This window comes from Ursus maritimus, unplaced genomic scaffold, assembly GCF_017311325.1.
Source record: "Ursus maritimus isolate PB19 unplaced genomic scaffold, ASM1731132v1 scaffold_6, whole genome shotgun sequence".
NCBI classification, from domain to species: domain Eukaryota; kingdom Metazoa; phylum Chordata; class Mammalia; order Carnivora; family Ursidae; genus Ursus; species Ursus maritimus.
Genome location: NW_024426774.1, coordinates 1987155 through 2011017, shown reverse-complemented (window position 1 = coordinate 2011017; position 23863 = coordinate 1987155). Strand labels below are relative to the sequence as shown.

Below are 23863 nucleotides of genomic sequence, written 5' to 3'. Positions count from 1 at the left end.
GGTCGTTCCGGTCCCGTGCCTCTGCAACGTCGTGGGCTGGAGACCCGCCCTCCCCGCCGGATGCTCCCCAGAATCCCGCCGGCACGCACCCCCCGGACGCTCGGCGGCCACAGCCCGGCGAGCGGCCCCGGGCCGGCCACGGCGGGAGGCGGGCGGCCGAGTATGCAAATGCGCGAGGGGCGGACGGGGGCCGCCTCCCCGCTCGGGATAAAAGCTCGGGGCGGGGCGCCGCGGAGAAGCCGCTGCCTCCCGGGAGCCGGCCGTGCGCTCCGGCCCCGCGCCTTTCCGCTGCACGCCCGCGCGGCCACCGGCTCCCGGTAAGGACGCGCGCCGCGGGGTCAGGGACGCGGGGCGGCGGCGGGAGAGGCGCGAGCCGGGGGCCAGCGCGAGCCGCTCCGCGCCCCCGGGTCCCGGGTCCCCGCTTCGCCTCGGCCGACGCGCGCCGTCCCGGGCCGCGTTTTCTCCGTGGGAACCAGGGAACCGGCGCCTCCGCGGCGCCCTCCCGGGGCCGGGCAGGTGGCATCTCCCCAGCTTCCGCGCGTGGGGCCCGTTTGTCCCCGGGCCATCAGCAGTCGAGAGCGGGAGGAACTGCGTTCGTAGTGCGCGGCATGAGGAGAGACTATGGAGTGAGATGGGAGTCAAAAAGACCAGCTTCCAGGACGGGTCTCTGGCTGTCACCCTGTTTTCCCCCCCAGCCGTCAGAGGCGCTTTGCGAGGCGCTGGGAAGGGAGGACCGGGCCGAGGGGAGGGGAGAGAGGTGTGGGTGTGTGCACGTTTGAATGAGCAGAACTAATCGCCTTTGGAAGCTGCAGACGGTGGGCAGAAACTGCCAGGCCCAGCGCGTTAGCCACCTCTGCAGAGTGGACACCTGCTCTTAGGAAAAACGACTTTAGTAGTCCTCCCACCACCTTTTTTTCTTCTTATTTGGGAAAAAGAGTTCTTCGAAGTCTGTTTTTAAGGCTAGCACCATTTTCAAGGTTGGTTGGTTCAGGTCTGGGGTTTGTCAGAGCGCCTGTTGTGAAATTGTGTCCTTGTCTCATTCCTGCCTTCACCCCATCCTGCATCCCGGGAAGTACATCCCTCCTTTCCCAGGAAAAAAGGAAACTATTTCAGAGGGCCTCACGCCTGGCTTGCTGTGTCCCCGCTCCCCCATGTGCATGCTGGTGTCAGGAGAGTGGGAAATCAAAGGAACAGAATCTGGCTCTTCCCAACCCTCTCCCCTAACCCTTAAAACCAGTCAGAACCACTCTAGAGGTGGCTTGAGAGTCTGGAGCCCAGAGGGCTTTCGGAGTTGAGATAAGAAACAGCACGTTGCTTTGTGCCTATGGTGTCCTTGGAACTAGAGAATCTGCATTGGAAGGTCGAAGGGGCAGAGAGTGGGAAAGGGTAAAAGCAACACATCCTGGAGAGGATTAATTCTGAGGGAAGGGAGTGGTAAAGGAGTAGTGGAGATACTTGACACTTGTCTCCTCCTGTTTCTGTTTGTGTATGTTGCTGTGGTCCTGGTCAGTAACTGGATAAGAGAAGGCGGGAAGCATGTCGGAGTTTTGGTTAATTTCTGCCCCTGGTGATCAGGAAAATTTACAGGCGCTGGAGAGGATGAACACCGTAACCTCCAAGTCCAACCTGTCTTACAACACCAAATTCTCGATTCCTGACTTCAAGGTAAAGTTCCTGGGGAGGAGGAAGGAGGTGATGGATTGGGGTGGGTGGGTGTCTTCTGGGAAGCCAAGGAGAAAAGAACAGGGCAAAGACAGCAGTGCTGAGGGTCAGCCCGGGGGTGAGGACGGACAGGGCAAGTCGGCGGTCTGGATGGGACTTCATGCCGTAGCCCAAAGTTAGTGTGGTTCCTATGGACTTACAGACACAGGACAGAATGAGCAGGGAGAGATGGGCGTGGTGGGTGGCAGTGTCTTCAGAAAGTGGGAAGAGCGTTTTATACACCTGGGCCTTTGTGAGTTGTTGTAGGATTCCTCGTGTTTTGTCTTCAATGTCTAAGAAGACCAACAGTACAGTTTAAATGTGCAGGCTTGGAGAGCTTCAGCCTTGGTAGGACTCTTGACCTGGAGCAGGGTGGGAAATTCAGGATCCCTCTGGTTCTGGTGGGGAGGCAGGAAGGGAATTTAATGGTAAGTGGGCAGATGGCAGAAAGAGATATGACAGGAAGGAGATATGAGTTTCAGGGCTCTCGCAATGGAGAACAAAGTTAAAATGAAATACGAAAGAGGAGCAAGATATGCACCGTCTTTTTGCTTTAAAAGCATGGAATTTTTGCCACGCTTCCCAAGATTGCAAGCTTCTCAAAGGAAGAGGTGTGAGGCATTTTTCGATGACAGCTGTGCAAATGCATTGTAGGTACTGGAGGGACGGCCCCAACTGCCCAGAGGCAGCTCTTCTCGAAAACTGCCATATAATCTTCTTTCAAACCTCGGTCTGCCCCCCCTGCCCTAAGAGCTGCCCCATCAGCACCCTATTATTAGTTATTGGTGATGCCACTATATTTGCTAGTGTTTACTGAGCAGCATGTTGGGGGCCAGGCACTTTAAATGCACCATCTGGAATCTTCACAAAGTCCCAGGTTATAGATCAGGAAGGGTGGAGAAGGGAGACCAGGGGGCAGATCTGGTACGCGGCAGCACTGGTTTCTGAGCCCGTAGGCTGCTGCCTGTTTCAAACCTGCCCGGTTGTCTGGTGACCCCCCACTGTGAAGGTTGGGGGAACTCAGCGTGCAGTCACCGCTGACGCTGTGTAGGGCAGTGTTAGACGGGAGGGAGCAAAGAGACCAGACAGGTCCCTCGCCAAAAGATGCTTCCCATCAGTTTCCTTAAAGAGAAGCAACGTCACTTACTAGAGATAACTGGGCCTCATCATTTCCTAATTACCTTTTTTAAAATATTTTTTAAAGTATTCTTTTATGAAAGTATACTTGACACACAGTGTTAATCTTGATTAGTTTTTAATGTCCGGTTGGTGGTTGGGGCCATGAAAACAAAGTCTTTCCTTCTGGTTCAGTGGCCTAGACCTTTAAATACAGTTTTGGACTCTGTAATAATTTCCCCATTAAGAAATGGATTGTTACAAGTAATCTGTAAAGAAAAGGACTTGCATGAATGATGAGGTGGGAGGGAGAGCTGGCCCTCTGTGCCAGCAAGACCATTGTTAGAAATAGCAAAGAAGAGCAGAGGCAGGGATTGGTTGGACATCTTGGAGAAGAAAGGCTTTAGAAATGGCAATTTTTAAAAAAGATTTTATTTATTTGAGAGAGAGAGAACACCAGCTGGGGGGGAGGGGCAGAGGGAAAGGGAGAGGCAGGCTCCTTGGCTGAGCTGGGAGCCCTGTGCGGGGCTCATCTCGGGACCCTAGAATCATGACCTGAGCCAAAGGCAGATGCTTAACCGACTGAGCCACCCAGGCGCCCCAGAAATGGCAACTTCTTTAACTTGCTTTCTGGTACATCTCCTCAGCTATCAAGATTAATCACATGACTGGCAGACCACCATTCTAAGAAGAAAATGAGCTGGGGTCTCACAATGACATAGTGGTCGCTCCTTCCTATGGCAGAAATATGACAGTTTACCCTGTTGGCAATAATAATAACAACAATAATAGCTAAAAATTTAAAAATATCCCCAATCCACTAATTCTCTGAACAGCCCTTCCCGGTTTCCAGTGTGGCCATTGACCAAGAATAACTAAAGCGAGATGGAAGTTACAGAACTCCCTGAATTGTTGAAAGTGACCTACACTTCTCTGCCGGAAAGCGTGAGCCTCTAACTTTTTTACCATCTTTCTAGGTGGGGACCTTGGATTCCCTTGTGGGCCTCTCCGATGAGCTGGGGAAACTCGATACCTTTGCTGAAAGGTAAACTATTTCTTATTTACTGTATACAGGTGAGAATTTGACATTGTTGTCAAAGGACACAGTGCTCTTGCTTTGGCTGAACCCGTACTTGTCCAAACCTGGTCCTAGAAGGGACATGAGGGCACCAGGTCGACAGCAGCACATGGGGTCCCTGGAGTCGTTTTTTTTCTTTGTTTTTTGGGTTTTTTTTTTTGTTGTTGTTGGAGGCAGTGTTTTTTAGGGGCTGCCTTCAAAATGAAGAAGACTACGGCATAAGGTACTGACACTCTTAGGAAAATAATTGATGCCGTTTCCCCCCAGGCTTTTACATCTTAAAGTTCTCTGTTTGGACGCCTGGGTTGCGCAGTCAGTTAGGCGTCTACCTTCGGCTCAGGTCATGATCCCAGAGTGTTGGGATCGAGCCCCACATCCGGCTCCTTGCTCAGTGGGGAGCCTGCTTCTCCCTCTGCCTGCCTCTCCCCCTGCTTGTGTGCACCCTCTCTCTCTCACTCTTTGTCAAATAAAGTTCTCTGGTTTTTTGTGTTTGTAGTCATATAAACACATCGTAAAAGATTTGAAGGACAGACAGAAGGCTATCCAATGACAGGAAGTTTCCCTCTCCTCTGGTTCCCTCTTTCCTGTTTCCTTACTTCCCCTCTTTCGCGGCAACGTTATTGTAATTTCTAGGGGCACCTTCTGGAGACAGTCTGTATGTGTACCATCGAATATGAATATATTCTGAAAAGCAAATTTACACAAATGATAGCATATATCCTGTACCTTGCTTTTCTCACCTAATCACTTATCTTAGAGATAGTTTGGTGTCAGTCCATAACTGAGGTTTTGTGCTGGGCTGTATTAGCTTGAATAGAGGTGCCCTGATGTACAGTATATCCCTCTAGATGGACATCTTTCTTTCTTTCTTTCTTTTTTTCTTTCTTTCTTTCTTCCTTCCTTCCTTCCTTCCTTCCTTTCTTCCTTTCTTTTCTTTTTCTTTCTTTTCTTTTCTTTCTTTCTTTCTTTCTTTCTTTCTTTCTTTCTTTCTTTCTTTCTTTCTTTCTTTCTTTCTTCTCTTACAAACAGTGCCGCAGTGATGGTCCTTTTTTCTACTTCTCTGTGCACACGTGACAGTGGGGTACCATTACAGTCGACCTGCTGGGCCAAAGAGTATTTGGATGTAAACTTGTACAGATATGCCCACATCACCTCTCCAAGGAATTATTCCCAGTCACATTCCCCCTAAAACTGTGTGCGTGAGGATAGTTTAAAGTCTTAAAGTCATTTATTATTTTTTATTTGTTAACAAATCTGGTACATAATCACTAGAAAATACAGATGGATCTTAGAAAAGCATGAAAAAGAAAATACGAATGACCAATAATTACATCATTCAGAGAACGTCAGTGGGATGTTACGTTGTATTTCTGGTAAATAGATCCAGGTTTTTCTACACATGCTGTGTATGCGTGCATACACTGATGATGGTAACATTGTGTTGTACGTACTTTGTAACTTGTTTTTTCTCTTCATATCTTTTTTTTCTTTAAGAACACTTCTTTATTTGAGAGAGAGGGAGAGTGGTCACATGAGCGGGGTAGGGGCAGAGGGAGAGGGAGAAAGAGAATCCCAAGCAGCCTCCATGCCCAGCACTCAGGAAAAGCAGCAATAGATGAGGTCCCAAGAAATCTTCAAACACCCAAAGTTAGACACAGCACTTACTTCACAGTGAAAATGCAGATTTTCAGGCCCCACCTCAGACACACTGGATCAGAAATTCTGGAGGTGGAGTCCAGTAATCTGGTTTTTTTCATGGGTGGGGGAGAGGTAGAGAGAGAATCTTAAGCAGGCTCTATGCCCATCGTGGAGCCCAACTCGGGGCTCGATCTCACGACCCTGAGATCATGACCTGAGCTGAAATCAAGAGTCAGATGCTCGCTCAATCGACTGAGCCACTCAGGCGCCCCCCCTTCATATCTTATACTTTGGATCTCACCGTTGACTATTCTAGTATCGTGTTATACCGCAGGGATTTGCCATATAATTTGTTTATTTGGGTGTTTTAAAATAATAACCCCTACTTTTGGTGCAACTGAAAATGTCTTGTTTAACAAAACGTTCTCACTGGATTGAAACGGAACGCAGATGGGATAGATGAGGAAAACGGTCCCGGCGGGCCAGGTCATGACCAGGACACAGACCCAGGGCTGACTGCTTGATCTCGCTGCCTCCATAGAGGGTTTCCGATTCTTAGGGTGTGTGGATGTGGCTGTTTTTTCTTTTGAGTGCAGCGGTGATATGACGTGTCACTGCCCTTTTCACACATTTTCATAGGAGTCCCTGTGATCACACATGAGGATTCTTTTTTTTTTTTTTTTTAAAGATTTTATTTATTTATGTGACAGAGAGACAGCCAGCGAGAGAGAGGGAACACAGCAGGGGGAGTGGGAGAGGAAGAAGCAGGCTCATAGCCGAGGAGCCCGATGTGGGACTCGATCCCGGTATGCCGGGATCACGCCCTGAGCCGAAGGCAGACGCTTTAACGACTGCGCTACCCAGGCGCCCCACACATGAGGATTCTTAATCTGCAGATTGGTGTTATGAGCTAGAAATGAGGTTTTCTCGGTTCTGTTGCTGTTCACCTATCCCTTCCCTGAGAATGAAAGGAATGCTCTGTTAGTAACGTTTTGCTACACGTGGGGTGTCGCTCGAACCACAGAAAGGCAGTCCTGGTCACCCACCACGTGGTCGGCGGCGCACCCACCGTCTTTGAAAAAGAAAACTAACCTTTGGCTTTCTTATCTGTAAAATGGGATAATAGTGAACATCTCTGTGCTTTTGCAGAAGAAGGTAGGGGAGTAAAATCATGTTAGGTCAAGTATTATCACATCCTAGGACACACGCTATGAAAAATTAACATCTGAGAAAAAGTGGCTTGAGCCCTAAATATCACCTCCTTTCTTAGGCTGTTCTGCTCCACGGGGAGTTGGGTCTGACGGCCGCTATGGAGGCCAGCCCACTGCCCTAGGCTGGAGATTGCTTTCGGTTTTCTCAGCAGCCCGCACACACCACAGCATGAGGCCATGCAGTGAGGAGCAGCAATATTGCCTTAAGAAGTGTTTCCAGGCCTACTGGCAGAAATGACTGGTCAGCATTTTATCTCCTCAGACTTTTCTAGTCCCTTCTGGATCTTTCTTTGGTACCAATTGTCCGTCCTGGTGCAGGTCCTGGAGCCTGTTTCTTATTCCCCAAAGCCGCCTCCGGCTCTGAAATTCTGTGATCCTGGGTTATTTCCACCTTCATCTTTCCTTTTTGTTTTGCCTTGTTTTTATTCGTGTTCTGTTCCGTCCCTAATGGTTGCACAGTTCGCTTGCCCTCGTGACACAGCGTGTGTTTAAGAAATAAAATGAGAATGTGTGAGCAGGCAGGGTTAAGACTACCATTGTGGGACAGAACCAATACAGATTGAGGTGTTTTCGAAAACCAGGGCTAGGTGTGGTGAGAATGGCAGTCGCTGTGGGTATATATTCTCAGGAGCCTTCCCACGGTGGGAAGGGGGGGAAGGAAAATGGTGTGATCTGGGCACCCCTTATTTCTAGCGTGTATCTAGTTCAGGAGCCGGGGTGCTTCGTCTTAGGAGCTCCTGCCGGAGCTTAGAGTAAACTAATGGGATGACTAACCCGTGGGCTTCAGGTCGTTGAAATGCCCTACCTGATTCTTTAAAAGGGGACTCGAGTTGTTAGATAAATAAATGCTAGCCGGCTGTGTCGCCCAGGCAGCGCAAACCTGTCGGCGCTGCTTCTGGCCAGGAGAACAGAGGAGGGACAAGAGTTTTCAAGGTGTATTGTTTCCCTATCCTTTTATTATTTATTTACTCGGGGCACTAGAGTGTTTTTCCATGTAGCTGGAAGGCAGGTTTTGCTTTCTGCCTTTTTTTTTTTTTTATTTCCCCGTGCTGCCTCTGTTAATTCACCGGATTATTTACCCTGTAATTCATGAACATTTGAGAAACCACATGATTTTATCTTGGGAAAAAAACACCCTCCCTCCCTCCCCCCGCCCCCCACCATTATCAGTGTTTGAGCTCTTCCCAGTGTCTTCTCTTCCTTTGCGATGCGGGTTGAAATATTACATTTCACAGGTGCTTCGGCACTCAGATACACCCCGTGGGTTCCTGGGGTACACGCGTGACTTCGCTCGGCCCTGAGTATGGTGCCTGGCTTGTGGAGGAGCTGGTGGCTCTTCTTGACGGGCGTGGTTCCATGAAGTTGATGGAGGGTTAGCTCAGAGACGTGGATCACAGATTATATGTCGGCGTGTGGATGTCTGCTTAATGATGCGGATTGTAGGGAGTGGGTTTTTCCAAGGGCCTTCCAAAGAGAAGCAAAATAGAACTTAAAAAATTACCCTAGCTGAGTGACATTTCTTCAGTTCATTAGACAAATTATCAGTTGAATGCCTCTTAATGCTGCCTGCCTTTCTAAACTCCTTAAAACTGCTTGACAGTCCCACTGTAGGTGTTCACTGTTCTGCTCTTAATGACCGTTTCCAACCTCCCCCGCCCTGTGAACCACCATTGACACCTGCTTACCAGGCTCAGCTCCCCCAGACTCTCCTCCCACCCCCTGCCTTCAGACCCGCTGATCTCCCCTGTGGGGGTTCACTCCTCCTTCGCAGCACTCACCACACTGCACTCGTGCATTTTCTGGTGGGATCATCTGCTTAAATATCAGCCTTCCAGCTGGACTGTAAGATCCCTGAGGTAGTCCCGGCACACTTAAATCCCTTGCACCTGTAACGTTGTACGCCCTCTTAAACCAGCTGAATGCATGAATGGAAGAAAGAATCCTGAACTGTTAGAGCTGCGTAGACCCTTAGAGCTCGAATCTAACCCCTTCATGTTCCAGATGAGGAAACAAACATGCCCAGAGAGACGCTCTTAGAAAGAGCTGGATGGGCTCAGGGAGGCAGAGGAGAAATAGAGCCTTGACCCAGATTCACCAAATCAATCATTGTGAGGACTTTATTCAATACAGACATTTTAAACTGCCTTACTCATGTCTTATTCATCGCTCAGATAATCAACGTGGACATTTTACAAAGTATTTGTAAATATTTTAAAATTTAAATGCTATAACAATCAAATGGTATACAAAGGTAAAAAAAGAAATAGAAAGTTCCAGTGTACCCCAGGTGCTCTCCCCATAGGCAATCCTTACGAGGGTTTTGTGTGGTTCCTTCTTTGGTAAAACAAAACAAAAACTACACATACATTCACGCTCCAGCCCTAATATTTACAAACCTTGAAAGATAACCTTATTGTGAGGTTATCTACTAAGCACAGATTTTTTTTTTTTAATTTAGATATATCCCAAGCCTTTAGGACAGAACCTGTCACGGGGTTGGTGCAAAGACCCTATTGATAATTCATTTGAGATTATACTGAAATTAGGGGGGATTAACATCCTTACCATTTTGTGAGTATTTCCATGAGCACAGTGTATCTTTCAGTTGGCTTAATTCTTGTTTCTCTGGAAGAGAGCTTTCATGTTTCATTCAGCAAAGGTCCTGCACAGTTCTCATTGACTCTTTTCCCCCCAATTTTATTTTTTATGTAGTTGCTGTTAGAAATGAGATCTTTTCTTTAAATGTTTACTGTTTATAAATAGGGATTTTCATGTCTTAATTTTATGACCCACAAACTTAACTGAATTTCCTTATTGAAGCCAAGGTGAGAGGCCAGAGAGTGACTCCAGAGTCCAGAGTTATGGGGTTAGGGTTAGACAGAGTCTGGCTCCAGAGTCCTCATTTTTAACCACAATATTAAGAATGGTCTGTCGTGTGACAGCACAAAATTAGAAAGACATATTAGTATAAGAATGATGATGCCTTTGTAAAAAGAATTTGGAAGTTTTACTCTGTTCTCCCTCATCTCCGCATTGTTCACAGGCCGTCCACTAGCCACAGGGGGCCTTTGAGCACTTGAGAGGTTGCTAGTTGGAAATGAGATGTGCAAAGTGTGAACAGATTTCAAAGACTTAGTACCAAAAAAAAAATAAAAATAAAAAAAATAAAAGGAAATCCTAATACCTGTTGAAACAATGTTTTGGATATTGGGTTACATAAAACATATAATTTAAATTAATTTCACTGTTATTTTTTTTAATGTGGTTACTAGAAATTTTTAAATGACACGTGGCTCAGTTATATTTCTATTAGACAGCATTGGGCTAGAACTCTAGACAGAGCTTCTCAAACACACAGATGAATGTCTGGGGATCTTGATAAAATGCGGATTCTGACTCAGTGGGTGTGGGCTGAGCCTGGGACTCTGCATTTCTTACAAGCTCCGCAGTTAGACTATGCTGCTGGTCTGTAGACCACACTTGGCATGCCACCTCCAGACGACTTAAATCAGTGGCTGTTTAGCTGCAGTGTGCCTCAGAATCATCTGGAAGATTTGTTAAGATGTAGATTATTGGAGGGGCGCGTGGGAGGCTCAGTCAGTTAAGCGTCTGACTCTTGTTTTCAGCTCAGGTCACGATCTCAGGGTCGTGAGATCGAGACCCGCGTTCGGCTCCACGCTGGGCATAGAGCCTGCTTAAGATTCTCTCTCTGCCTCTCTCCCCCATAAAACAGATTACTGGACTGCACCTCCAGATTTTCTGATTCAGTAGGTCTGAGGTGGGGACTGAAAATCTGCATTTTCACTGTGAAGCAAGTGCTGTTTCTTTCTTTGGGTGTTTGAAGATTTCTTGGGACCTCATCTGTTGCTTTTCCGCGGGTGTCCCGTGGGTGCCTGGGATGGGGGCATTCTCTTGTTCTCCTTATCTAGAGCTCACACATGTTTATAGGAACAACAGTTATAATGATTTTCATATCTGCTGTATCCATGCTTTCATACGTGATGCAATGTCCGCTCGTGCTGGAGGCGTGAAGGCTATGCCAGTTGTAACTCCATTGGGGGTGGTCACTTGATGGTGTGTGTGCCTCTGTTTGTCTCATTTTCTGTCTTGAGTTCCACACACCCTGTTCTGGCGACTGCCTTTCACCGATCCCTCGCTGTGCCAGGCACTGTATTAGGCGCGTCTCATTGCTCTCTTTCCTCACAAAATCTTTTGCCAGTTCCTGTGAACGGGGTGAATATCTGCTCGTTATAGAGGAGAACACTGATGTTCACCCAGCGAAGCTGCTTGTGCAAAGTCCCGTAGCTGATGAGTGTGTCAGGCCTTCACCTGGTCCACCTGCTCCTCTCCCCGCCTCAGCCAGAGGCCTGGGCAGATGGCAGTTCACTTCCCCGCGCCTGCCCTGCCTTCACCCCTTCCTTCAGGCCCTGTTGGGACACTCTCTGCTTTGCCTGAGGTGACTCAGGCCCTGACAGTCCCCTTCCCCCCACCACCCAGCTCTCTCACTCTCACCAAACCAGAAGTCCGGCCAGCAGGGAAGGAATGTCGGCTGGCTGCTTTAAATGCGGCAGGCCTGGGGTCAGGGGCAGCCTGAGGCAACATTGTGAAATCCACAGAATAATCCTTCGGAGGCTAAATTTAGTATAAGGCTCTTACTTCCATCTTAGATCTTGACCAGCTCCTGGGACCCATGGCTCCACTCTTGTCCAGACCTCAGCCCAGCCACGTTCCTTCGCTCAGCCCTCTGTCGGCTCTTCACACCTCAACTACATGGCAGCCACTTAGACTTTTCTTGTTCTCAAGAGCTTAAGGGGCAGCTTTAAATGGTCCTTTTCTGGAGTTGGCTTCATGTCCCAAGTGAATATCCTTCTCAGCAGACAGAGGATGTATATAGCGTCTCCTCTGTGGGGCCCTTCCCATCTCAGTCGAAGGCTCGTGGGCCCACACACCTGCCGCTCAGCCATTCTGCTCCTTCCAGGCCGACGGTCCACTTGTGACTCCAGGAGGGACGGAGCCTTCCAGATTTGGCTCATATCCATCCACTTCTCAGCATGTCCAGTGCCACACCTTCACGCAAGCCACCTTCCCCCCTTTCCTGTCTTCCTCCAACAAACTCCTCCCCGCCAGCCCTGCTCCCCACTCAGCCACTCTCCCCCTGGCAGCCGGAGTCGTGGTCTTCAAAACACCCCGTCACATGACTTTGGTGCTTGAAACCCTTCTGTGGCTTTCCAGTGCCTTCAGTATAGAATCCATGCTCTTGAGCCTGCCTTCCAGATCCCTAACGAGTCGGGCCCTCGGGCCCTCCTTCACAAACCCCCCAACCCTGCCTCCATCCTGCTGTGGGTCACGCTCGACCTTCTCTTGACCCAGAAGGCCCCCCACCCTTTCAGGGCAGGTTCCTTCTTGTCATTCACATCTCAGGTTAAATGTCACCTCCTTGAGAGGCCTTCTCCAGACTAGCTGTCAGCTTAGTCCTGCCACGTCACCCTGTTTTGATACTTGCATTCCATATGCCACTATTTAATACTTCCCCTGTTTGTCTTTACCTATTTCCTGTAGAATATAAGCCCCAAGAAAGCAGGTTCTGGAACAGCGCCTGACTCAGAGTGGGAGCTGAATAAATATGTACTGAGTACGCGTCCCTCATCTGCCCCATCAGGAGGTCATGGGCCTCCTCTTTCAGCCCATGTGATCCCCTGGGAACTTAAAAAAAAAAAACTCCAGGTCCTTGGGCACCACCCCTTAGGGATTCTGCTTGCATGCATCTGGGGTGGGGTCCCAGAACCTGAATTTTATTTTATTTATTTTTTTATTATTATTAACATATAATGTCTTTGTTTCAGGGGTACAGGTCTGTGATTCAACACAATACACAGCGCTCCCCACAACACGTACCCTCCCCAGTGTCCATCACCCAGGCACCCCATCTCCCTACCCTTATTTTATTTTCTAAGGATTTTATTTATTGATTTATTTGAAAGAGAGAGAGAGCACAGGGCGGGGGGTGCAGAGGGAGAGAGAAACTGAAGCAGTCTGTGCTGAGCACGGAGCCTGAGGCAGGGCTCCATCTCATGACCCTGAGATCATGACCTTGAGCTGAAATGAGGAGTCACATGCTTAACCGCCTGAGCCACCCAGGCGCCCCTCAGAACCTGCATTTTTGCGGGCTCAGGGTGATTCTGAGGCAGGCAGGCTGGAGATTTGAGGAATACTGCTACTGTTCAGTAAGGTCTTCACGAGCCATGACCCCGTTTAATTTCAGCGCGCTTCAAGGAAGTCCATCTCCAGGCCGGGGACTCTAAATGTATATTAAAAAGTTTAGAATAAAATCTTTTTTTTCCAAACGGGTAATACATTCACATGCATCCAAGATAAAAACAATGAGAAATCTCCCTTACACCGCCTGCCCCCCCTTCTGACCCTTTCCTGGCCCCTGCTTAAGAAAACCAGTGTTACAAGTTGCTTGGATACCTTTTCTGTGCTTCCTAATGCAAACCAAAGAAAATTTCAGTGTATATTTTTCTCTCTCCCCTTTTTAAACACAAAGCAGTAATCCACACGTGCTGTTTTGTATCTTGCTTATTTCTCGCTTTGCAGTATACCTGGGAGATTGTTCCTGTTGGTTCGTAAAGAGGGGCCCCTCTCTGAGCTCGCTAGCATTCCACACGGGGAGGCACCACAGTGGATGAAGCAGCCCCAGACGTGGACAGTGGCTTGTTTACGTTCACGGGGAAGGGAGCTGTTACCCACAGTGCTGCAGCGTATCCTCTGGCCCCCTGTACCAGTACTTTGCATGGAAGGGTGTGCGGGGTATCCGCAGGATGAATGCTCAGAAGCAAACTGCTGAGCCCGAGGGTCATATGCTTTTGTAATTTTGATGGGTGTTGCCAGATGCCTCTGCATTGACCATTTTGCATTTCCACCCGCAATGAAGAAGAGTCCTCATTTCCCTAAACCTTTCTCATAAAATGTGTTGTCAAATGTTGGGTTTATGAGCTCGATAGTTCAGAAATGCTACCTGGGTATAGTAGCTTTTTTTTTTTTTCTTAATGGCTCTATTTAGACATATAGGACAAGCAATAGATAGCAAGTTTTCGAAGTGTACAATTTGATGAGTTTTGAAATACACACATCAGTGAAACCATCACCACAGTCAAGATAATGAACATATCCCTTCCCCCCAAAAGGTTCTTTGTGCCCCTTGGTAATCAGTTTCTTTCTCACAGCTGCTTCAACACTGTTATGCTTTCTGTCACTATAAGACTAGAACATTTATAGAAATAGAATGATAAAGTATATACCCTTTTTTTGGTCTGGGTTTTCCATTCCACATCATTATTTGGGATTTATCCGTGTATTGTGTGTCCTATTAACGGTCATTTTTTATTGCTGAGTAGTATTCTGTTTTATGGGTGAACCCAAATTTATCCATTCACCTGTTGGGGGACATTTAGATGCCTTCCAATTTGGGACATTCATTCATTCATTCATTCATTTATTTTAGAAAGAGAAAGAGCGTGTGTAGGAGCGGGGGAGGGGCAGAAGGAGAGGGAGAGCGAGAATCTCAAGCAGACTCCCCGCTGAGCATGGAGCCTGTTGTGGGGCTCGATCTCACGACCCTGAGAGCATGACTTGAGCCAAAATCAAGAGTCAGACGCTCAACCAACTGTGACAGCCAGGCACCCCAGTTTTGGACTGTTAAAAAGAAAGGTGTTAGGAATATTCATGTGTACAATCTTTGTATTGACATGTTTTAATTCCTCTTAGGTAAACACCTACCCATGAGGCAGCTAGGGTCCTGGGCACACAGAGTATGGGCACACATCCCCTTTGGCCCTCAAATCTTTGGATTGCTTCCTGACCCCTTGGGATAGATGTGGCTTGGAGGAAGGCCCCATTGGGACCTTCTGAGGCATGGGGTCCCATGGGGTCCCAGCACCTGGCCCCCTTCCCATGGGCTGAGCTTGCTGCTTCAGTGGCATTGAATACTTGGTATTTTGTAGACACAGGGCATACTGAGTTGTTGTTGTTGTTGTTGTTGTTTAGGAAATGGCCATTCTTTGGAAAGTTCACATTCTGGAAGATGGGGTAAATGAGTAAAGAGAGCATTTCAATCCTGTGTGACGCATGAACAAAACAAAAATGGCCGAGGACCGCCTGGGCTCTGAGGAGCACTGATCTGACACCTGCTTCACGTCGTAGGCACTAGTCCCGCCAGGCAGCATTTGCTGGGCGTCTGGGGATTTTCCAAGAACCACTGGGTTTTGTTTTGTTTTTGTTTTTGCTGGAGCTGGTGGTAGTACCATTAATTTTTCAGAGGTCTGTTGTTTTGATGGAGTCCCCAGATAAGGAAACCAACCCTTTTGACGGTGTAATAAGTGGTGTGGTGGAGGGGAGTTTCTAGTAAGCCCCACGAGGGGTGGCAGCTATGGTCAGTTTGTTCACTACTGCCTGGTATTTAATGGACACAATGTTTTTTATTGAGTGCAGGAAGCAACATGTATTGGGCGGGGGTGTTACCCAACACTCTGTTGTATTTGTTAGGGGTGACTTGCCACAAGGAGGGGCGCTTGGGCTGTTACAAACGGTGAGTAGCATACAGGTGGCTCAGGGTATCCCAGGTGCCTCCAGAAGGCTGGTGCGGGAAGGGCAGTGGTGGGTGGGTGGAGAAGGAGGAGGCCGGACAGGCAGATGTGTTCCTTGTAAACTTCGCCAAGGAGCTGGAGCGCCAGTATTTGGACTTCTCGGGAAACCGCTGACGTAGTATAAACACAATGGCATGCTAAGCTGTGTAGTTTTAGAGATTTGTCTGATTGCCCTGGGCCGGGTGGACAGGAGGGGGCCAGATTAGGAGAGGCAAGACAAGCAGAGAGGAGGAGGCTTTGGAAGGAAACATGGAGAAAGATGGTGCAACCTGCCTAGGACAGTGACCCAGGGCAGGGCTCGGACAGATCCGTGGTAACTATAAAATCTAGCGGTGATGGAAAAGAAGGGAGCAGAGCCAAGGAACTTTGGAGAAGGTGATGACATCCGGTGTGAAGGGCCGAATCTGTCCTTGACATTCTCCTCCAGAGTGGGTCTTCACCTTCAAAGCCAAGAGAAAGGCAGGGGCATGTTTTTAAAAATTAAGGTATAATTCACTCTCTGTAATAGTCACTCCTTTGATATGCAGTAGTCGTTGGTCTCCAGTATATTTACAAAGTAAGTAACCATCACCACCGTCTGATTCCGCAACATGGTCATCATCTCAGAAGGAAACCCTATGCCTGTCAGTCGCCTGTCAGTCGCAACCCACTCCCTCCTCCACCCCCCAGCCGCACCCCTATCCCTCCATTCCCCCAACCCCTGGTCATTGGCCACTTAGTCTATGGATTTGCCTGTTGTGGGCTTTTCATGCAAATAGAAAGCCTGGCTATTTTCAGATAAACCAAGAGGGGAAGCACCTTGCCTGCAGCTTTGCCCTGAAATGTGTGTTGACAAGGCCCTAGAAGGTGATTGACTGTGGGACGAATCCCGTAGGGTTGGCTGGCGAGTCTCCACAGAGGCCCGTCACCTGTGCAGCGTTGAGAAGATGTTCGCCTCAGCAGTCTGTTGCTTTCTTCTTATTTTTTTTTAATTTGAGAGAGAGAGTGAGAGAGGGAGGGAGAGAGCACAAGCCAGGGGGAGAGGCAAAGGGAGAAACAGACTCCCCATTCCGTGGGGAGCCGGACACGGGGCTCCATCCCAGGACCTTGAGATCATGGCCTGAGCCGAAGGCAGATGCCTAACTGACTGGGCCACCCAAGCGCCCCTGCTTTCTTCTCATTAAAAAAAAAAAACAAAACAAAACTCTTAGTGCAAAAAGAGAAAGGGATTTAAATGAGGAGAGATTTAAAAAAATGTTATTAAATTCCATGTATGACTTTAAAATTGAGGTCTTGTTTTTGCCCCGGTCTGCTTCCGAAGGGCTGTGTGACCTCGAGTAGGTCTCCACCTGTCCTGGTCTCTAAAGGCCCTTCCACCCGCGACCCCACACGATGATGCTGGGTAAGTGCTTTATATTCTAGTCACCCTTCCCAGGCATGGCTCTAATGTCAAGGACTTTTAATAGTGGGAGGGCTTCTTTCATTTTATTTCTGGTAATAAAACTCTTACTTCGTTCTCTTCTAGTAATACCCTGACTGATACCCTCATGTAAATCTTTACCTGCGTTTTTGGCCGTGCTCTATTGCTGTGCTTCCGCAAGTGGAATGACTGGTTCAAAGGATACACGCGTAGTTCAGGCTGTTTGTACAAATCGCTAAGTGGTTTTCCAGTGAGGTTGCGAGGCATTGCTGTTTCATCACACCCCTGTCAACGTAGTGCCCTTAAAACCTTCTGCTGGCTTAGCTGGCTAAATGCAAATGATGTGGTGGTTTTAATGTGTATTTCCTGGCTCCCCAGCAAGAGGAAGCATATTTCCAGGGGCTCCCCAGGCATTTGTTGTTCTGTGTTTGTGATTTGCCTGCTTTGGCCTCACCCGTCCATCCCCTGGGGTGGCTGCAGGGCGCACAGGTCTGGGGGCGCTCTTCACATTGTGTGCCCTGGGCCCAGCTCGGTGTGAGTGGGGCCCCTGCAGTTGGGCATGGTGCCCAGGCTGCTCGATGGCTTGACTTTCCTGGAAAATGCTCAAAACTGAAACAAATTCCAGTCTCCCTTCTAATCCAGGTGCTCAGAGGACTGGCCCATTACCCCTAAAAGCCTGTGGGACCCCAGAGCATTTCAGTAACACGTAAGAACCAGGGGCCTTCCTTGTCCCTAGCCCCCGAGGGGGTAAATTTTGAAGAGGGGCTTTTGAAGAGGACCCCAAATTACCAGCCGAGGTGTGGGTGAATCAGGCTGCATAACGCCAAGTTGGCCAAAGCAAATGCTGTTTTCAGGGACGGGCGATTTTGCTAAATGGCTTTACACACAGTTACACAGAGGGGATCCCGCTAAAGATAGAAATATCAGTCCATCATTGCAACTTCCAGCTTCTAAAAAGCAAGGCCAGAATTCAAAGCATGGTACCTCTGTGGCCAGAGCCCTCCAGAGCCATCCAGAGCCGTCCAGAGCCGTCCAGACCCATCCAGAGAGGGGAACGTTCTCAGAGGCCTCACTGGGCCTTTATTTTTATTAAAAGAAAGTCACAGAATGGCAGTCCAGTCACGTGTTCCTGATGCCTGCTGCAAGGCATGTTGATTTCTTTGTCCTTCGAGGAGGAAGCAGAGACAAAGGAGCGGGGTGAGGTGCCCAGGGGTTCAGTGAGTCACCAGCCGTGTGGAAGCTTCTGGGCCTCACTTCTCAGGGCTCCCGTGTGGCCGCAGAGGAAGGCTGGGCTGGTCAGAGGCCTTCCATCTGGTGGGTGTGCTTGCGGTTTTGGTTAGCCAGAGAGGGAGACCTTGGCCGCTGCATGCTGTGCTGAGAGCGGTTGGTGGGTGGACAGAGGCTTGCGCCAGGGGCGGGGCCCGGGGATGGGACCAGTTAATGTCAAGGTTCCCAGCAGGGATCTTGGGCAAGGGTCTTGGTCTCTCTGAACCTCAGCTTCCTGAGCTCACTGTGGCGTCGCTTGGTTTGTCATCGGTTTATAGATACATGGGTACATATGTGCACGAAGTGCCCGCGGCCGAGGCCAGCTCACTAGGTAAAAGCTATTGTTACTCTTGCTTCCAGACCCCGTGGAAACTCCCTCTGCCCCTCCCAGCCACCTGTGGGCCCTCTCCTCCCCGGCACGGAGTCACTTCTGAAAACCAGATCAACATCGGTCAGCTTTGGCCTGAAAAACCCGGGGAAGCGGGGGAGCCCTATGTTTCCCTTCCGTGGATGCCCTGGGGCCTGGGAACATGACAGCCACCCTCCCCTCACGGAGAACTGGGTGTGCGAGACTCAGCCCTTCTTCCCACAAGGCAAGGGGGTGGAGCAGGTGGGGGCAGACCTCCCGCCGAGGTGGCGTGCCCTGATGATAACTGGGTCCGCAGGGGTGCTCTGGAGGGAGGAAACACATGAAGCTCTGCTGCGCATGGTGGCCATGGGGCCACCCTTCAGGAAGAATGTCCTCTGTGCTTGGGGCCCTGGGACAGGGGCACTCCGCTCAGTGGAGACGAGCCCTCTACTGTGGGTCCCTGTCGCACTGTGCACGCGCTCTCTCTCTCTCTCTCTCTCTCTCTCTCTCTCGCCGTCTGGCGTCCCAAGGGCCTGGGGAAATGGCGCCCTTGGAGCCCAGGGTCTGAAAATCAGCAGGGCTGTGAGGTGCCCCATAATGTTCTCAGAAAGAAAGAACAGAGCATTTTCACTGCACACCTGGCCACAGGCAGCCCTTCTTCCCTGACCCCTCATCCCCCAGGTGCCTAGCATCTGGATTCGGCCTGCCCAGCTCCTGAAGGCCTGCCCCCCTATCAGTTCCCTACCTGCCCTGCCCCACACCTGGGCGGTGCCCTCCTCTTTCTCACTTTCTCCCCTTGGCTCCCCACTTGACTGAAAGAAACCGTAACCAGCTGCGCCCCGGTAGCATGCTCCTGACTTACTGCTTTATGTACTTACTGCTCTGTTTTATTTGCAACGCCATTCTTCTTTTTTTATTACTAATTATTACTAATTACTAATACATGCTGGTAATTTTAAAATCCAAATCCCCCTCTCTGCAAATCTATTCCCCAAAGAAAACCATTTCAACAATAATAGTGCCAATCTTTCTAGACTTTTCCATGCATAATATGAGTGTGTACTTTTATGTCTTTTGGTTTTGTTTTTACAAAAATGTGACTATAACTACAGGTCCTACTTAGATTTTCTTTTCTCCCTTTACTCCAAGAGATACAACCTTCCATGGCCATCCATAAGAGACCTTCCTCATTCTTTTTTGGAGGCTTCTTGGTGCTCCATTGTTATCACCTGGGTCCCTTGTTGATACCACAGAGATGGCTTCCTGTCTTTTGCGGATATGCACCATGCCATAGCACACATCTTTGGGTAGATGGTTTTGCGCACAGGAGCAAGGAATAGCAGAAGAATCAATTCCTAGAAGTGAAATTGCTGGGCAAAAATATCTTGTGTTAAAAGCTTTTTTTTTTTTTTTAATGATTTTTTATTATATTATGTTAGTCACCATACAGTACATCCCCGGTTTCCGATGTAAGGCTCGATGATTCATTAGTTGTGTATAACACCCAGTGCACCATGCAATACGTGCCCTCCTTACTACCCATCACCAGCCCATCCCATTCCCCCACCCCCCTCCCCTCTGAGGTCCTCAGTTTGTTTCTCATAGTCCATAGTCTCTCATGTTTCATTCCCCCTTCTGATTACCCCCCCTTTCTTTATCCCTTTCTTCCCCTACCAATCTTCCTAGTTCTTATGTTCCATAGATGAGAGAAATCATATGATAGTTGTCTTTCTCTGCTTGACTTATTTCACTTAGCATGTTAAGTGTTAAAAGCTTTTGAGAGTTGCTCTGAAAATACTCTCTAGTAACTAGGCTGTAACGAGTAACTAGTAACCTCCTATCAACAGGGCATTGGTGTTCCTGTTTTCCAGTTGAAATCATAAAGCTTTGTAATATGCCAATCTGATAAGTGAAAAATATTTCACAGTGAGTGAGTTTGAGCTTTTATCCTAAATGTTTATGAGGCATTTGTTGTTACCCTTCCAAGCATTTTACCAGTCTCCCCCCACCCCCAGCATTAGTGCTGGTTAGTGATTTGAGCATTTCATCATATGCTTGTTAATCTTTTCTTTCTTTTCTTCAGAGAAATGACTGTTTAAGCCCTTTGCCCATTTTTCAGTGGAGTTGTTTGTTTTTATGTCATTGAGTTTTAGGAGTTCTCTATATATGCTGGATATTAATCTCTTATCAGGTATATAACTAACAAACATTTGCTCCCATTCTGTGGGATGCCTTTGTATTCTGCTGATATTTTTGATGCACAAAATTCTAAGTTTTCATCAAGTCCAGTTTCTTTTCTTCCTTGCCTGTGCTTTTGGTGTCATATCCAAGAAATCATTGCCTAATCCAGTATCACGAAGCTTTGACCCTACGTTTTATTCTGTAGTTTTATAGTTTTAGGTTTTTCATTTAGGTCTTTGATCTATTTTGAGTCAATTTTTATATATGATGTGAGGCTGGGGTCCCACTTCATTCTTTTATGTGTGGATATCCAGCTTTTCCAGCATCATGTGTTGAAACAGCTGTCCTTTCCCCATTGAATGGCATTGGCAGCTTTGTCAAAAATCACTTGATGGTGTATGTGAGGGTTTATTTCTGGGACCTCTATTCTGTATTTTCTGTATACAGTATTTTCATTACTGTAGATTTATAATAAGTTTTGAAATTAGGAAGTGTGACTCTGTTGGCTTTGTTCTTCTTTTTTCAATATTCTCCTGCCCCTTTCTCTCTCTCCTTTTGGGTCTCCCACGATGCATATATTGGTGCATTTGCTGTGTCCCACAGGTCCCTTAGGCTCTATTCACTTTTCTTCAATCTTTTCTCTTTCTGTACCTCAGACTTGATAATTTCCATGTCCTGTCTTCAAGTTTGCTGAGTCTTTCTACTCAAAGCTGCCTTGGAATACCTCTAGTGAATTTTTCATTTCAGTTATTGTACTTTTCGGCTCCAGAATTTTTTTTTTTGGTATTATTTCAAGGCTTTTTCTTTATAGATATTTCCAGTTGTTCATAGTTTATTTTCTTTCTTTTTTTTTTAAAGATTTTATTTATTTATTTGACATAGAGACAGCCAGTGAGAGAGGGAATACAGGCAGGGGAGTGGGAGAGGAAGAAGCAGGCTCCCAGCAGAGGAGCCTGATGTGGGCTTGATCCCAGGACTCTGGTATCACGCCCTGAGCTGAAGGCAGATGCTTAAGGAGTGAGCCACCCAGGCGCCCCCATAGTTTATTTTCTTAACTTTCTCCTCATTTTCTCTTAGTTCTTTGAGCATCTTTAAAAGAGTCGTTTTAAAGTCTTTGGTAGGTCTGCCATCATCTCTTTTTCAGAGACATTTTCTGTTCATTTATTTCTTTCCTCTGAATGGGCCATACTCTCCTGTTTCTTTGCTTTGTGATTTTTTTTATTGAACACTGGACCTTTGAATCTAATAATGCTGTAATTCTAGAAATCTTCTCCTCCTCCTTCTCTGGGTTTGCTGGGTTTTTTGTTATTAGTTTTGCTTATTATTATTACTTTAAATTGTTGTAGGCTGTCTCCGTGCCAAGGATCAGCCTGAGGTATAAACTTCCAGTCTCCTCTGGTCTTTTCTGAGCCCTTCCATGGAATTGACCACTCATTTTCCGATGTTTCCCATATGCACAGTTGTTTTTGAATGTTAATCTCCATGTCTGGCTCCCAAAATGGGAAAAAGAAAAATGAAGGGGGGAGAAAGACATAGGCTTTTTAAGTCCCTTGGAAGTCAGTGTAGCTGAAGAGGGGGGAACTTGTGGCAGTAGGGGGAGTCGTAACAACACTGACCACCCACCTCTTTGTACCTCTGTGATCAGAAGCAGCAGTCAGAACACAGATCCCCAGTATCTCGAGGACAGGATCCTTTGTGCCCACGTTGGCTCCTGCAGACTGTGTGCACGTTGGTGCAAGAACACACACTGCCTCCCATGTGGCTGAGGGGAGGCTCAGGGGTCACTGCTACTGTGCTAAAAGCTGACATCGGCCCAAATTAACCACAGTTCATGGTTCAAGCCTTCCCCCTGGAATTTGCAAGCCTTCAGTAGAGTCCAGAGTTCCTCTAGCTACATCAGCGAGACAGACACTGATGTACCCAAGACCCCAGTCAAGACTACAGTGTTTGCGGTTTGCTTTTTTAATTACAAATATGATTTGTACATCCTCCCTTGCGGATTAGTATACATACTCATCGAGTGCTTTAGAGGGAAGTGCCGAGTGTAATTTAAACTAGTGTTGGAAGAGCATGGACTTTGGAATCCTGTAGATTTGGGATCAGTTTCTGCTTTGACACTTGTCACCCTGCACAGGGTGACTTTCAGCCATGTAAGTCTTCACGTTTTCACCTTTCAAGTGGGGATGTTACCCAGCTCAAAGCACTGTCTCAAGAATTGAGTTCCTGAGATACTTAAGAAGCCCTTTCAAGTCAGTATTTTTTTTTTAAAAGGAACAATACCAGCAGAAAAACTAGCAAAGGAGCGCACGAACATGCTATTCACAGGAAAAGAAAACAGACCGTTTACAGAGTCAGTGAACCTGTGAAAAGATGTCCAGCCTCCGTGACGATCAAAGAGACGCAACTCAGCAACAACGCGATGGGACTTTTCAGCTACCAGATCGGCAGAGGTTAAACGTTCGTGACACCTGGCGCTGGCGACGGTTTAGGGAAGCGGGCACTCTTACCCGGCGTTGGTGGGCGTGTATGCCCGCGTGTATTTGGAGAGTTGCTCGGCCTGCTTGCTAAAATTATCGGTGTTTATACCCTTTATCCCACTAGTTATTCTTTAACAACTTATTCTGCCTACACAAGTGGACAAAATACGTGTATCATTGCAACACCCTATCACGGGGGAAACAACCCACGTGTCCTCGAGCCGGGAAGTACTTACGATGCAGCCACGCAGCAAAGTACCGCGCGATAGATCCCCGGAACCAGGAAGCTCTCTTCAGGGAAGTGTGTTCACAGTGAACCGGAGAGTCACAAAAGTAAACGTCACGTGGCCTCTTAGGTTCCTTCTGATGAGAGAAATGTTTGGACTCAGTAAGGCCACAATCTGCTGATGACTGTCCTTAGTAGGGAGGTGAGCTTTCCAGCAGTTAAACTTCATCAGACCGTGTTATTCTGAGGTGCCCCGCGGTGGGGTACCCGCCTGAGGGCAGGTGGGCGGCCATCTTGTTGGGGTTACAAGCTCCATCGGGGCCAGAATCGGGAGCAGCGAAAAGTTGTCAACAAAATGGTGGGTGAGTTCTGTTTTGCAGTTGACTAGGAAGCAAGCATGTGTGGCACGTAGGCGCTGGGGAGTGCCAGAATTCATTTATTCACTCCACAGACATTTCCAGAGCTGTGCGTCAGGCCTTGTGGTAGGGGTGAGAGTTACTACTGCCTTCAGGTAAACAGCCCTGCAGAGGCTATGGAGGTAGCCACTTGCGTGCACCCCCAGAACAGCGATAAAGG

General features: G+C 48.0%; 1 protein-coding gene across 1 annotated transcript in view; it reads left to right on the top strand.

The window, feature by feature from the left end:
* Nucleotides 1–232: 232 nt before the first annotated feature.
* Nucleotides 233–23863, top strand: part of ATP6V1C2 (ATPase H+ transporting V1 subunit C2) — a 51402-nt gene continuing 27771 nt past the window's right edge. The window contains exons 1-3 of the mRNA XM_040622798.1: nucleotides 233–317; nucleotides 1511–1665; nucleotides 3795–3862. Of these exons, the coding sequence (XP_040478732.1) occupies nucleotides 1537–1665; nucleotides 3795–3862 (197 nt within the window). The 5' untranslated portion in view covers nucleotides 233–317; nucleotides 1511–1536. The remainder of the gene's footprint in view (nucleotides 318–1510; nucleotides 1666–3794; nucleotides 3863–23863) is intronic.